Source organism: Trachurus japonicus, chromosome 18 (assembly GCF_045865225.1).
Source record: "Trachurus japonicus isolate A0001 chromosome 18, Traja_1.0".
Taxonomy (NCBI): domain Eukaryota; kingdom Metazoa; phylum Chordata; class Actinopteri; order Carangiformes; family Carangidae; genus Trachurus; species Trachurus japonicus.
In genome coordinates, this window is record NC_140924.1 from 14,578,611 (window position 1) to 14,595,271 (window position 16,661).

Genomic DNA, 16,661 nt, shown 5'->3' on the forward strand with positions numbered 1-16,661 from the left:
TGTCCAACATCACAACAACTAAACATCAGGAGGTCCAGGAGTCACAGCAGCTTGAAAACCACAAGTCAAACATGACGGAGGACGGAGCGGAGAGAGTCGATGGTTCAACACGTGACAACATCAAAGTTACCTTTCATGCTAAGTAGGAAAGCTAGGAGACAACGAGTGGACAGAGTAAGTGCTGTTGTCGTGGCTACAAGGTCAACATGGAGATGAGCGGTGACATGAAGGAACACACACACTAAAACACACCAATTAAATGCACCTTTACCTTCCACTGCCTCTATTCCAGTGTTGTTCCACGACACCTGAACACTCACAGTCTTCTCTCCGAGCTGAGCACTCATCGTCTCTACTGACACCAGAACCAGAACCAGAACCAGACCAGCTGAGAGACCACACATGTTCCTGCTGCACTAAAGTCCAGACCCAGCAGTGCAACAGCTCCACAAGCAGTTACACAACAGCAGAGGACAAACAGCAGCAGCAGCAGAAGAAGACGACACCGTTTGACAGAAAACAGAATCCTCTGCTCTGATTGGCCGGTTCAGTGAGAAGGCCCGGTGCAGCTGAAACACCCGTGGTGGACTTTACTTTGCAAAAAGCAAACACGCTGCTGATTAGATGTTCAGACTGGAGATAAGTTCGCTTCAGTACATAGACAGGACCGACGGTTAACTGTTGAAGCTCCAGAGGAGAAAACAAACCAGATCGCTACTTAGAAAAATAAGATTATTTATGTTTTTGATTGTTGTTTGAAAGTAACATTGAGCAAAAATTGGGCTGTTCTCCAACATTAATGGTGTTCCTATGCAACTGGTTGATCCCAGGTTTCCATCCTGCAGAGTGGCTGAAATAACCAATAACAAACTTCAAGACCAAACAATCAATGTCCTTCACACAACAGATGTTACTGGGATTATTCAACATTTTGGCAAATTGGCCCATTGCCATAATCCCTATAGTTTTAGGAGTAGGTTCGTTACCTTTAATTGTCGGTGCAAGCTATTTTTAGAATGGCGGAGCAGAGCTGTGAGCTGCTCAGAGCTACGCTACGGAGGCTAATGGGATTTCTTGGTTTCCCTCATCAAACTCATCAAATACACAATCCAACAACTCCAAAACACTCTGGTGGACAAGTTGTGACCTGCACATTCACATTCACATTAATCATCAAATCTTATTTTATAATCAGTCGCAGCCAAACCTTTGCACAGCTCTTTCATAATGATAGTCATTACAGACTTTTCTGTAGTGAGAAGTCTAATACTCTTTATTGTCTTGTTGGGTTCTTCTTGAGGTCTGGTGCCTCCTTATTAAATAGGATTTTTTTCTTCGTCAATTGAAGCGTTTGTGCTACAATCACCAACACTAAACCAACTCCTCTAGACACGTGTTGGCAACCAGTAAACTGATCTTCCAACCACGACTGCACCGACGTACATTATGTTGTAGAGTTATCATAGATGTCAATCATCCAACCAGAAACACATTCACCAAACCAGAGGCTTCAGGACGAGGGAACAGGAGGTGAGAAAAACGCCTCCGATTTCCAGGTTTGAGACCTGTTCCTGACGTTCTTGTTACTCATTCATGACATGTTTGGGACTTTGCCTCCAAAACAGAACATTTTTTGATTCTACTAATAAAGACTCTACCACAGCAGCTAGTGTGTATCTACTTCATAATTTTACCTAAAGTAAAAAGGTAACAAATTAATCTACACTCATTTGTCATGTAGACTTTACTAGATTTTCTAATTTCAGTGCTTCAGTTCTACGTCTTGTTCAGGTTGTTCAGATTTCAGGAGGAGCTCGGGGTCACAGCTTCCTCCAGGGAACTTACACTGGGAGTCGGCGGGGCCCATGTTAGGCAGGGGCGCCCCAAGCTGGGGGCCGGGCCCCTGGGTGAGGGTGTGATGGGGCCTGCAGTGGCATGTGGTAGGATGGTCAGAGTAAAAGACCAGAAAGGTAGATGTGAAGAAGAGGAGCAGGTAGGCGGCCACCAGAACCCACAGGATGTACTGGCAGCACTCCTCAGCACTGGGCCACACACTGGGAGAGTACCAGCAGAAGGAGAAGGAGGAAGAGGAGGAGGAGGACGACGAAGAAGAGGAGGTGGAGCAGGCGGAGGGGGAGGGGGAGCGCTCTAAGTGAGAGGTGGGCTGATCTAAGTCCTTCAGATGGTAGATTTGAGAGCTGGAGGAGGGAGGGCGCTCTGAGATGATTGGCAGATGGAAACCACAGGAATGATAAAAAAAGAAAAAATGGAGAAAAAAGGAAAAGGTGAAATGAAGAACACATGAAAAGCAGGAAGTGATGAGTTCTGTGAGCAGCTGAGAAAAGACAGAGTTTGGACAGAGTGAAATGTTGAGATGAGGTGAGTGTTGATGATGCAGGAGCTTCACAGACTTAGATCAGCATTAAAGGAAAAGTTTGGCTGTTTAGAAGAGTCGGGATCAGATTGAGAGAAAAATTATGAACCTATCGGCTCACATTAAAAAATAAAGTTTGGTTTTATCTCCTATCAGTAAGTCTTTGGCCTCTAGGGGGCAGTAGAAGAAACTAAAACCCAACATTGAAATATTATTGTTTTTTCTATGGTTGTTACTGTACTTAACATTTTAGTTTTGGTTAAAACTAATCATCATCAGCTCTACTCAAATATACAGGGTTTTAATGCCGTTACATTCACAAAAAGGTTATTCTAGTTGGCATATTTTATTTTTCAGTTGCCATGTTTGTGTCCTTATAGAGCTGCTGCTAAAAACCACTAACAACTATGGTAACATCACCAACACATCGGTTAAAAACAGAAACTGAGCTGCTGGATTTTACTATAACATGATCACAGATGCATCTGCAGAAGGGAAACCCGACCTTACACTGTTTTTTTTCTAAAGGATGTCTAAAAGTCAGTTGTTCTGAGCCAAGACCAACAAACCAATGGTGTAACTTCATCACTCAGTCACACGGTGTTTAGCTAGTTCAGTTATTTAGCTGTAGCTGAAGTGCTCCATCGGTAACACCTTCAGCAGATCTTCCAGTCCTCCACCAAACAAACGGCTCCTCATCACGACAACATCTTTCAACCAAAGAGAAGAAACTGGCCACTTTAATTAGACACCAACCGTACATCATCCATGTATAAACAGATGACTCATATTTCATTTTCCCCTCACTAAAATCCCTGCACTTTTCTCTTCCCACGTCTCCACAAAGAGACCACTGTGAAACTGACAAAATGTCATCGTTAAAAATTTCTCCGAGCATCACAAAAAAATTTGGGGGCTTCCTCGAAGGCCGACTGAGAGCGCGGCGTGGAGACAGAAGATCAGTTGTACTCGGGATGGCGTGAAATCACTGATGAGGGATAAACCCGTTAAGTAGAGCGATTTCAAAGCTCCGCTGAATGAAGTTACTGAAGCATCGAGGACTCACCACCCCCATCATCCACGGATCATAATGGAGGCCATTGTAAAGGGCAGTGGCGTGTCCCTTAATGGGTCAGTGTATGGACTGGAAGAATGAGCGCATGTACAGCATGTTGTTACACACACACACACTCACTCTGCAAGAGATGAACATGAGTAGCAGGAAGGAGGGTGAGGCTTTTTCAGATGTTAGTAATGTTGGAAATACAAATCTTATTCGTCTGACAGATGTGGAAGGTCCACTTTCAAAGACACAGAGAGAGAGATGCACAGATCCACTACACTCAGCATGAGCAAAGCACGGGGCTCCCTCACCTTCATCCCTCTCTGTTGTGTCGTTGGTTAAATGCCAGATACTAAAAAAAGTACCTCACAACACAAACACAAGTTTTACATATGTATATATGTATACATACGTTTAAGATTCTTATGAATGCTCAGGGTCGTAGTCTGGTGTCCAAAGACTCCAACAACTTTTCTTATTGGACCCGAGTTGTGCTTTTACCAAAGCCTTGTTTGTTTCCTGTCCTTAGTCGTATTTGTTTCGTGCATTTGGATGAAAACCAACACAATCACACTAAGACCATTTTGAGGAGATTTTCTCAGTCTGGTCCTAAATGAACTCCGGAGCAGTTTGTTTTGGGTGCGACGATGACGAACCCACTCAGACTCAGAGCTCGAAAGTTTCTTCCGTTTGCTTTCCTCTCTCACCAGACAATCTGGTGACATCACATGGTTTGTGATGATGCACTTTGGTTCACTCGGTTCAGTTTGTTTTCACACTGAGAAAAAAATTCCAAGTGGAAAATGCTCCAAGTACAAACTCCTCACCTGGACGAGACCAGACCAAACAAACAAAGAGTCATATTAAGGCTGGAGCACTGACAGGGCAAAGTGGGAACCTGTTAACATCCAGGTTGGTGTCTCAGTACAGTCCAGTTCAAATATTGCAAGGTTTCATATGATCACAGTGGGAGGGGTGTTGTGCAAAGAACTGCACTGACAGGAGATATTGCAGTCTTACATGATATGATGAAAGTGAAGAAATATGAACCATAACAAATGAAACATGCAGAAACTTTGAGACTTAAAGACAATGAGAATGCAACATGCAACAATCTGTCAAACACATGGACATTCCACTGAGAGATAATAAGATCAAGCAGAGAGAAAGAAGAAAAGTGAAGTGAAAGTCAGGGCTAGTTTAAAGTTTTAGAGGAAAGACTTGAAGGCTGCTCTGTATCCGTCAGTCTAAACCTTCCTACCTCTCACGTCCTCGTCCTCGATGGTAGTGTTGGCACTCTCGCTGGACTCCTGTCAAACCACAAATAAAAAAGAGAAGAGCCGTGAGTGGAACCAGACTGACAGGACAGCACAAACACACAGGAGGACGCAGGCTGAATCCAGTCTGCTCAGTGTTACGGGGCTGATCTAGGATCAGACTCAACAACAATATCTGGACAGAACTGCTACATGAAAGTACAGTAGGTCAGACACGGTCATGTATTCTCAGATCAATGTTAAAAATGTTGACAAAATTAAGCTTTATTTTCATCCCTTTGAAACATACACATAAAAAAACCCATCACATTGAACATAAACCTGTACATTGCATCAATACATGTATATAAAAAGTAGCGATTAGCTAGCTAACAGCAGCTATCTTTATATACAACTCTACAACACAAAAACACATCATGTGACACTAAATGACACCACCATGTCACTGCACCAAGCAAAGAATACAAGCATGCGCATATGTTCCCTCTTATGGATTATACATGATCATGTAGATCCATAAAAAAACACCCAGACACAGGAGATGGACCCCGGGCCGCTCTGTTAAGGATTTAGCTTGGAACAGCTTTAGTATCCACGCACACCATCGCAGGGCCTCTGTTATGTTCCAAGAGCATGCATAATCCCTTTGTCACAGCACCGTACAACCGACTGAGATGTTAACACAACAATGGCAGCACATGCTTCTCCAAAAATGTCTTACAGGAACCCATTTTTATCTCCTGAAATATTGGAATATCTTACATTATTTCCAGAAATAGCGTAGATGAGCGATGATGGAGTTAAAGGACGACATGCTTTTCAAGAGTTTACACCAGCATGCAGTATGTACAGAAAAATCCATGGTTCCACGTGGACTGTGGGAAACATCAACTGATGCACAAACATTTACGAAGCGACACTGAGGCTCTACTCTAAGCAGCAAACTATGGCCTGGGATTAGGGTATACCTTGTTTCCGTCAGCAGGGTTGTGGATAACTGTGGTTTGAGGCTCCTGATTTGAGAGGACCAACAGTGGGGAGTCAGGAGGAAAGGTGACAAACAGGTATTTAGTAAAGAAAGAAGAGGAAAACAACATAAAAAAGGTGGTGATGGAGGGATGGTGGGGGGGATTTACAGATTTGCCACTTGTAGTGAAATGAAGTTGCTCACGACACCATCGGATACAATGGAGCTGCGACGATTCCCTGGATGTCTCGCTAAAGAATCACACATTTTTACCCAACAAGACAACGGCAAATGACACCAAACACAGACACTGTACAGATCTGAAGTCTGTTAGGAGTAAAACAAAAACACTGTGTCTCCAGCTTTAAACACCAAGGACAGGTTCAGATGTACGGCACAAACAGTACATCAAACACAGAGCTGTATTACTCTCAAGAGATTAAAAGGAAGCTGAAAGGAAACAGACGTTCACAGTCGGGATCAATCGCCCACTCACAAGTACAGTGCATGCTATTGCTGTACACGGCGCTGTCTCACCACGTCCTGTCTGACATGATGTAACAGTCACTGAAACCCCACAAGGATAAGGTTGTTATGACATGAACCCTCTCGGGTCTTGTTGTTAACATCAGACCTTAGAGATCCAAGATCAGGTGTCAACGCCCCCAAGATCCACTGAGGACGCACTGGAGATCCCATCACTTAAGTCAAATACTGAGGTGGTCCGGGCCACATGTGGTCACTTTCTGCATTGCGAACATATAGACGTAGCCTACGTTCTGGTCCACACTGAAGGACCAACACCACTGACATCCTCTACACTGCAGTTTCCTCATGAAGCAAAAATATTTGACTATTTCAAGTGAGATTCGATCACAAGAGATGCAGTAAGTAATGAAATAAAATATCTGCAGTTATGAACCAAATGAAATAGTCAGTTATCAAATTGACATTTAAGATGGACCTATTGATTTCTAAATGTCAATCATGCATGAAAAAACGTCACAAAGTGTCCAGTAGATGCTAGTAGTGTCTGAGCTGCACAGTTAATTGTTAATACGTAATTAAAAGACCTAAAACATCCTGTTTCTATATTTACACAGAAACACGTCAGTTGGTTTAACCTCGACAGCTAATTCAGCTAGAAATGAAAGCTAACATAGCTATGTTTTCATATGTTAGCATGTTAGCTTAGTCGGGCCTCTGCCTCGCAGCAAGTTTCCTCTGAATCCACGGCCGATACTGATCGTTTTTGCAATGGATTGCAGCCCCTTCCCACTAATTTCTTAACCTCTTTCTTTCCTGTAACGTCTTTCAGAGCTCACCAACACACGTCATCATGATGCCAACCAGGTCGAAGAGCTGCTGTTTAGCAAGTTTTTAAAAACACACAATCCCTACAGATGTGACATGCCAGTTTTTACCAGTTGGCTAGCAGCTCTGTGTCTGTAGGTGTGCTTCTATCTTTTCTACATTAATTCATTTTAGGACACTGTTTACTATGATTTGGTGCTGCACAAATAAAACTCAACTGAAATTGAAACTGAAAGGGACAGTGGGTGGGGCTCCACAGGGAACTGTCCTGGGTCCTCTCTTGTTCACTTTCTATACAACTACTGTTGGAGGTTGTCAGGAACTGGCAGAAAGAGGATCCGACAGTGGCCTTCAGTGTGGACGAAGCCTCAATTACAAGTCAGTGTTGTCTCTAGTTTGACCAACACTTGACGTGTGGCAACAGCGTATTAGCCACAGCTAATGCAACGGCCTCAATGTGGCCGTTATCATAGCCATCATCAACAACAGAGAATGTAGCCCATGTACAGCAACGTGAATCCAAATATGGATGACAAATATTACACAACCACTAAAGACAACTGTGGTTTTTCAGCTTCGGCTTCATGAAGAGAAACAAAAAAACCAAAACACAATCACCACAGATGAAAAAGTGAGAAAGGCACACATATAGTTAGGCAGATACAGTCATGCAATCACACAGACAGCAAGGCAGGCAGACAGTGTACCAGTGAAGGAGTGGGGACAGGCTCTTTGGGGCTGGTGACCACATTGGCCTTGTTGTTGATCTGAGGAACAGAGTCGACACACAGGTACAGACGGGACAGGGCAGAAGTGACAAGCCTCAGTGTTCAGACTCTTAACACAAGCAGCTGCTGTGGAGGGAAAACCAGCTCCCCTCAGGGAGTCACACACACATACACACGCACAGATGTTTGAACAGGGAGGGCAAATAAACCATCGTTAACCACTTCATATGAAGTTGTAGAGTCAGAAACCCAGTTATAGCAGAGGCCTGTATGGAAGTAGATGATGACACACAAGTCCGGAGTCAAGCTAATGATCCAATTCTCTCCACAAGAATGATTCATAGGTACCAATCTAAGTAATTCTACCTTTACTTTATGCTACTATTAGTTTTATGGGTTTATAACTTCAAACAAAGATCCATGGGAGAAGGTTTGAGAAGATTTCAGGTCATATGGCCTGAAAACCCTTATCAGCTCAACAGTATAACATGTCCACACACAGTGGGGTCCAAAAGTCTGAGACCAATGGGAGAGCTGCCTCAGATTGTGGACCCCACTAGATAGATGTCCAGTTATTGTTTGGGGGCTGACCAACTGACCAACTGACCCACTGACCCAAAAATCATGCTTTTTCCAATTGGTAAACCCAACTGGATACACACACAGTCTTTAGTCTGAACTCACACACATCTGAGAGATTGTGTACTGAGAGACTGTGCCACTATGCAAACTACAGGCTGGTTTCGGTGAGCTACGATATGCAAAATGGACAGAAATAGAATTTAAAATCCCACGATGTCCAAATCACAAACACACAAATATGAATAAACAAACTAGCATTCGTTCTGTGATAAACTTGAATCTCTGGCGTCAGGTGTGTTTCTTCAAAGCAACATGACACCCACACTGATCTGTTAGCTCTGAACAGCTTGTTCAAGGAGAAGAAAGTGAAAGTTTTGATCTGATCCGTTCTGGACTAGACGGTGCAGCTCCTCTAATGTTTGCTCTCAGGCTGGAGACACGCTGCATGACTGAGGCCTGTTACTGTGGACACCACCACATCTGGTCCCGTGGCTTTGAGCACAGTAACACACAGCTCTGTAATGTACTGGTATGTATGACTACCAAAACACCAAAACCATCCTTTTAACTTTACACCCAATTTAATCAGCACAAGATTGGTTCTTTTATCAGAGTAGATTGGTTTTGGATTCAGTAATTTATGAGCTGGGTTTTCCTAATAATCTGGTGTGACTACGGAAAATCATATCCATCAATGTTCATTTCTGCTCAGGTCAAACATGAGTTGAAGCTGAGATTGACTCAGACGCTGCATTAGATTATTTTGTTATATCTGTTTAGGTAAGAACAAAGGATTTCAAAACAATGCATTCAATGACATTGATGTGTTTTATGGTTGGAATATTAGCTAGCTATCCCATCAGACAGCTTTTTTTAATGTTGGGACCAACATTAAAAAAAGATTCACATTTTTTTTTGGATGGAGCTGAATACGTTATTTTCAATGAACAAAAATATTTAAAAAACACTATCCTTTTTGCTCCCATTTTTAATGCAGAGCCACTTTGAAATTAGCAGTTTTATCTGGACAGAAAGACATTTATTAGACAGTGAACTGTCAAATTTCAGTGAAATCTAGTGTGATGTACATACGTAATATAGAGATTATTTAAAAACTTTTAAGAAAAAGATATTTTTGTGACTGAAAAATAGCTTAGTTCTTTGATTTCAACAAATGAAAAATGGAAACAGAAACTAAAGTGTTAAGTAAAATTATATTTTTGACACATATAGAGTCTAGAAGCACTGATTTTAGACAGTAAAGGACTGATTGATCGTAGGTTACAACCACCCTGAGATTATAGCTTCAGTGCCTCTATAATTTAATAATAAAGATCAATCAGGGTGTGACCAGAACAGGTGAATATCAGGGAACAGAGGATCTACACTTATTCTCAAACCCACTCAGTAGCTGTGTTTCAGTTCAGGGGCCACAGGGGCCCAACTACACACCAACTGTGTCACAGCAGTGCCACTGGGCCCAAACTATTCCAGGATTCATTGCACATTATAAACAGAAGAACCACATCGAAAATGACTTGTGCTAATTTTAACAGCTAATGATACAACTATTAACATCAAGGGCCCCACACTGTGTCCTCTGAGGGATGCGGCCCCTGGATTTAAAACACAGCTGGTGTGTGGTGTTTTCCAGTCATGGAGCGTCTCTCCAGCCTTTAGCGTGGTGCAGCACTGTGGGTGGGTGGGTGTGGGGGTGTTTCTACAGCCAACTACCCACTGCAGGGGTCAGACTCGGGGCCTACCCTCAGAGCTTCTGTACCATCCGTCTTCCTCTTCTTGTAGTGAGCAGCCACAACACAACGAGACAGACAGTCAACCTCTGCCTGACACACACACACACACACACACTTGGAGGATAGTGGGGGAGGTTCATGGAGGACGAGGTGTGCGTAATTGTGATTATTTACATCACAATTCAATTGCTTTCAAGCGGATCCGTCTTATATTGAAATTCTCCTGTCGTCCAGCAGCCACAGATTACCCACTACAGCTTTAAATACGTGGAATCTTACTTTATATACACAGTTTGAAAAATGCACTTTAGTATTTCACCACTTTGTACTTTGCTCTACTGATGCAACCATCATGTTATGTAATGTATTTGTATTGTAATTTGTGGACCATGGGACTACAGATGGAAATTAGATCCAGAGCTAAATCTGGCATATTTACAACCAGTTTTTGAATGTTCATGAATATGCAGAGTCCCATTACTACGGAAAAGGATTAGGGCCGCTGTGGAAAAATTCAGAATTCTGTGTTTTAAATCAGAAGTCTGAGAAAAAAAAGTTAGAATTCTGAATTTAAAGTCAGAATTCTGAGATTAAAGTTAGAATTCTGATATTGAAGTCAGAATTCTGAGTTTTAAGTAAGAATTCTGAGAAAAAAAGTTAGAATTCTGAGATTAAAGTCAGAATTCTGAGTTTTAAGTAAGAATTCTGAGAAAAAAAGTTAGAATTCTGAATTTAAAGTCAGAATTCTAAGATTAAAGTTAGAATTCTGAATTTAAAGTCAGAATTTTAGAATTCTGAGATTCAAGTCAGAATTCTGAGTTTCAAGTAAGAATTCTGAGAAAAAAAGTTAGAATTCTGAATTTAAAGTCAGAATTCTAAGATTAAAGTTAGAATTCTGAATTTAAAGTTAGAATTCTGAGATTAAAGTTAAAATTATGATATTAAAGTCAGAATTCTGAGTTTAAAGTCAGAATTCTGAGAAAAAAGTCAGACCTCTTTTTTTCCCCCACAGTGGCCCTAATCCTCTTCCGTACATTACAAATAAATGAAAAATATTTATGTCCATTGGATCCTCATTACTTCAATTCAGCTACATACTTTGCTAAATGTGCAGATGAAGTGTCCTGGAGTCACAAAAATAAAATCTGCTGCAGCACAAACAGTCCCAGTAAAAAAAAAAAAGAGCCATGAAGTCGGCACAAATAAAAACTACCATTCACCTCCATCGTATCAGGTTAGTGACAAGAGTCTGAGCAGCAGAGACACATGAATACTGCAGAGTTGACATGGTAACCAACCACCTGTGTGAGAGAAGCTGATTTGGACGAACAAACCCTCTGAAGATGAGAACAGTCGAGGAGGAGGAGATATATTCTGGTTAATCAGGGTTAAACTGAGCGACAGATACGGAGGCAGAGGGTAGAAAGAGAAACACACACACATAGATACAAACACACACATCTGGTCGTATCAGTGGAGGATTTTCATCTTCAAACAGCCCAGAGAAGAATAACACATCTATCTCTCCTGCTGCCCTCCAATTACACCTTAATCATCCTCCTCTCACAGAGACTCACAACAAAGAGTGGAAAACATCCCAGATCACCCAATCTGAACCAGTTCATCTTTGACTCCAAGTGAAGTATTGTGCAAAACTTAAACACATTTCCTCACAGGGTTCATGAGATATTGTATTCAGGGGCTAAAAGTTGTGTATAAACACCCTCAAGTTGTGACAGGGTATTGAACAGGAACAAAAACTAGTGTGTGTGTGTGTGTGTGTCGGCTTCATGTACGAGACGAGACATGAAAAGAGGAAAATGTGTGAAGTGTGTGAAGAGTGAAACTGAAGCTGAACTTACTTTGACACCATCTGGTTTTTTGTTCAGCAGGCTCTTGGCTGCTGTTGAGAGAAAAAAAAGAAAAAAATAACAATGAAAGGAAATCAAAGGTCAGCTGTAACCAACACACAACCACACAAATATTACACACATGCATGCAATGGGTCTGTACAAGGCCAATTACTAGCAGCCTCAGACTGGGCCCTGCTAGAATCGGATGCAAGAAAAGAAAAATGAAGTGAGGAGATGAAATAAAAGTGAGGGAACGGTGATGGATTAGATGAGTGAGCTTCAGGTTAAAGGAGGAAGTGAGGTCTTCTTTCTTTCTTCTACCGAAAACAAAAACAGGTGTGATGTGTGATGTGTGATGAGCTGAACTCGTTTCCATCGACTCCTCAGCTCGACATGCAGAGACACAGGAGATGATTGGTGGAGACAGGATGAAGTGTGGGAGTGGGAGGGTTTTCAGCCTCTGTGAGTCAGTGATGGTTATGGGTGGTGGTTGATTGGCAGGTGAAGGGTTTGATTGACAGGAGTGATTGGTCAAAACCCCACAGGCATGTCCATGTTTACCAACTGATAGGAGCTTTTCAGTGACTGAGCGCGGCCGTGGAGGAGGAAAACGTCCCTGAACGCACCACACTGAGGCGTTTCTGACCTTCTGCTCAGACATAACGCTGACTCACAACCTGGTTAGAGTCTTTGTGTGATGACTTTTTGTCTGGACCGACTGACTGACTTATTGGTGACGGTACTGTGCTGTACTGGGATCTTTCATTTCTATTGCGACTTGCAAAAGCATCTACAGCCTTCAAACTGTAAGATCACAACAAAACTGAAATATTAAGTAACATTTGTGAATCAGTTTTGAATTGAATCATGACATTTCCTAGATAAAGCACCTCTAGTCCTCACTATCTCTATATCTACACTATTAGTTCATTGTAGTCACATATTATCAGCACAATGATAAAACTATGGCAAATCATTTTAAACACATTATACAGTATTACATTACAAGTTGTGTTGATGCTCTTCTCCTCTGTAAAGTGAATAACATAATTGTCTGATCTGTATTTATAAATGTAAAGTATAATCCAGGCTCTACACTAATAAAAGCCACTGTAGAGGTTAAAGTATCATTATTTCCTGATGATGTAGCAGACGTCTGTTACAAATGTACAAATTCATAGATGTCAGAATAAGAAATGTTCTCCTCCAACGCGGCCGTCAGCATTGAGAGCTCTATCCTGGTGCTGCAGTAAGACACCACACGCCTGGGAGCAAAAACCTGACGGTGAAGCATCAGCTCCACCGAGGACTCAGACTCTTACCTTACAGGTGAGTTTACCACACACAAGATGGAGAGGGAAGAAAAACAAGAGTAAAACACTGAGGCCCAGTTTACACTCATATCGATTTAAAAATAAAAAACTGGGGAAATTACAGTTTAGGTTTATTACAATAAACAAAATTAACAAGAATAAAAAAAAAAGTCATCTTGCCTGTTGTTTGTCATTAAGAAACGATCAATAAAGCTATAACAGTTTGAATGCTGTGGCCTTTAAAGACTCTAAAGGCCAGAGCGATTCAAAAAAAACAAACAAAAACAAAACAGGTAGATAAATAATAAAGACGGAGCTGATGGAGCCTGGTAGATCCATACTGGGAGGAAACATGAGACCATTAACAGAGTTGGTGTCTGAGCTGTGATTGGTCCAGTCTTACCTGAGAAGTTGCGCGTGGCGAGCATGGTGGTGAGGATCGCACCCTGAGGACACACACACAAACTCAAAGGTTAATGATGAGACCTTCTGCTGCCTGTGACTCAGTCTGACCCATGACTTCATCTTCGTCGCTCACCTTGAGTTTCCTCCTGGCGTTGAACTTCTTGAGGCACTCCACAGTCTCCTGTCTGTGCATCATGGACGCCACAGTGGAGCGTTGCTGTAACACACACAGATCAGGAGTGGAGTCAAATAAATGAGCCGTAAGAGTGTGTGTGTGTGTGTGTGTGTGTGTTTATGTGTGTTCATGTGTGTGTGTGTGCGTACGCAGATCCAGGGGTGTTTGAGAGCGTCTGTGGCGGTGACTCTCTTGGCTGGGTTGATGGTCAGCATCTTGTTGATCAGGTCTTTGGCCTCTGGCGTCACCGTGTCCCACTCCGGGGAGGGAAACTGTTCAGAGAGACGTCACATACACACACTGTTAAGACACATCCAGATACAGCAACGTGAAAAAGCTCTGAAGGTCTTTTTGTTTCCTGCCCTCCGGTTTTAGTTCTGTCTCATCATGTCTTAACGTGTCATTTACTTTAAGTCTTGCTAATTAGTTGATTTTTCTTATTTTAACTAGATTTTGTTGAAGGAAAATTATTTTTTTAAGGCGGTTGCATCGCTCCCTTTCACATATTTTAACGCCTTAAACATATTTTTTTTTAAATATATTGTATTATATCATCATTTTATTATCCAAATACCCTGTACAGTTTCTTCACAACAAACTTTTGTTTCCATAAAGCATTGTGTGTGCCTTCTTCAGCTCTGACTAACATGTTTCCTTCATTGCAAACACATTCCTGTATTGTTTACAACTTCACCTCATTTCTATTGGCACATCAAACAAGTCACTCACTGTTGAAGAGTGGATAAGAATAATAAAATATTACTGAAATATTCCCTCAAATTTCAAAAAGGGATTTTTTTTATCTGATCTGGACCAAACAGAGTAAATGACATAGCAGTGACCTCAGCTGGACCTAGAAGGTCAAATCTGTGTTGACTAAATATATTTTTAAAAATGAATGAATGACTCACATCATAAGCTCCAGCTTTGATCTGCTGGTAGAGTCTGTGCTGGTCCTCGTCCCAGAACGGAGGGTATCCCACCAGGAGGATGTAGAGGATCACACCTGAGCACAGAGGAAACACAGTTCACCACCCCACCACCACATATTTGGGTTTTCCAAACTTCCTGTTGTTCCTAATAAACCTGTTTTCCTAAGACTAAGATTTTGTATCAATGGTCAGAATGACCTCTTTACAGCAAAGTTTGACAAAGTGTTAAAGTACCTGGGAACTCAGAGTGCAACTGCCTGAAATGTAAGACCTAACAAGGACCTTTGAGATCATTGCTGTGGAATATATTCTGGATTTGCTATCTATAATCTGTATGCACTGTACTGGATTGTTATAATTTTGAAAATGTTCAATAAAAAGAATTAAAAAAAAACAACAAAAAAAACCTGTTTTCCTAATGATGTTATTAAGATCTGTTCATGTGTCAGTCAATAAAGACTTCTGTACAGTATAGAACAGGTTTATATCCCATAAATCTCAAAAAATAAAAAACAGATCTTTATTTTTTTATTCTTACTTCTATTCTATTCTATAAACTTTAATAAAGAAGGAGTTTGTCATTTCAGAAAATTACATTAATCAGTTTGGTTTGTTCTAGGAACGATTTGAAGGTTCAATCTTTATCTGAAGATAAAAATGAGGCAGAATATTGTAAAAAAAATAAATAAAGTTACTTCATTTGTCAGTATTTCTAGTTCATACAGATAAAACATCAGGTCTCTGGCTCAAACAGCTGCAGAGATATTCATCTATACATGAACATATGGAGGTTTACACACCGCTGCAGGCCTCAGACTGTTAAACTAACAAATACGGAGATAAACAGAAACATGACGTCTAAATAAAGACGAGCGTGATGACAGAGTGAAACCATGAGGCAGCAGTTTGCTGCTGTTATCACTTTTTATTGGCTGAGCCGCTGCCAGGAAAAGATGAAAGCCTCTCTATCTGACAACGAGACAGTGTGACCACAAACACAACAGTGGCTATTGTGTCTGTGCTCAGTGAGTCGGCCCAGGTGTGTGTGTGTGTGTGTGTGTGTGTTCACACTGTGTGGTTTTGACAGCTCAGGCCCAGGTGGCCTGGCCCATCATAGAAACACCAATGATTAATTCAAGAGGTTGGCGCCCTCTGTGACACACACACACACACACACACACACACACACACACACACACACACACACACACACACACACACACACACACACACACACACACACACACAAACAATGTCCGACTAGTGTTGTGATTAATATTGGAGGAGCTCCAGCCTTTACTCACTGTTTATACTACTGTTATGTTGCTGGATGGAAACACATCCAAATAAAAAAAGCTGGAAGACTTAACTTTTCCATCTTATGAAACAGTTAAGTCCTTTGAATGGCTGTTTCTGTGCATCCAATAATAAGCACCGGCTCCATTGAGCTTCTACTGAAATAACCTGTACTCACCGCAGGCCCACATGTCCACCGGCTTGCCGTAGGGGTCTTTCCTCAGCACCTCTGGAGACAGGTACCCCGGTGTCCCAGCGAAACCTTCAGACACAAACACAGTAAAACAGTAAAACATTAAAACATTAAAACCATCCGTCCTCTGCACGTCGCTTGTCGCCCGTAAATTTCACGAGCCGAGGTTTACGAGCTCCACCAGACAAACACTTCTAACCCTGACCTCCAGACATCCCTGCGCCCCCGCCCGGACTATAATCCTAGTTACAAATTTCCTGGACCTGCGGCCTCTGAGTCTGGCTGCCTGTCGGAGCCTCTGGGCGCTGGGACCTGGTCTAGTAGTAGAATCAGAACAGGAGGTGAACCGGTTCCCGATGAGGCTGGAGCTTTGGGATCGGACCAATTATTTCTGCTCCACAGGGAAAAGGCGAAGGAGAAGTAGGCCTGATATCC

The 16,661-nt window shown here is 41.9% G+C and overlaps 1 protein-coding gene across 19 annotated transcripts in view; it reads right to left on the reverse strand.

Moving 5' to 3' along the window:
- Positions 1–16,661, reverse strand: part of LOC146968898 (calcium/calmodulin-dependent protein kinase type II delta chain) — a 72,142-nt gene that overhangs the window by 3,111 nt on the left and 52,370 nt on the right. For 5 of the 19 annotated variants that reach the window (XM_085760032.1, XM_085760034.1, XM_085760031.1 and 2 more), the window contains 9 exons: positions 16,212–16,295; positions 14,717–14,811; positions 13,955–14,077; positions 13,764–13,847; positions 13,629–13,671; positions 11,922–11,962; positions 7,703–7,762; positions 5,683–5,727; positions 4,699–4,747 (listed from right to left, as the gene is read on the reverse strand). In XM_085760032.1, the coding sequence (XP_085616158.1) occupies positions 4,699–4,747; positions 5,683–5,727; positions 7,703–7,762; positions 11,922–11,962; positions 13,629–13,671; positions 13,764–13,847; positions 13,955–14,077; positions 14,717–14,811; positions 16,212–16,295 (624 nt within the window). The remainder of the gene's footprint in view (positions 1–4,698; positions 4,748–5,682; positions 5,728–7,702; positions 7,763–11,921; positions 11,963–13,628; positions 13,672–13,763; positions 13,848–13,954; positions 14,078–14,716; positions 14,812–16,211; positions 16,296–16,661) is intronic. The other 14 variants (XM_085760048.1, XM_085760049.1, XM_085760050.1 and 11 more) reach the window with 5 other exon arrangements.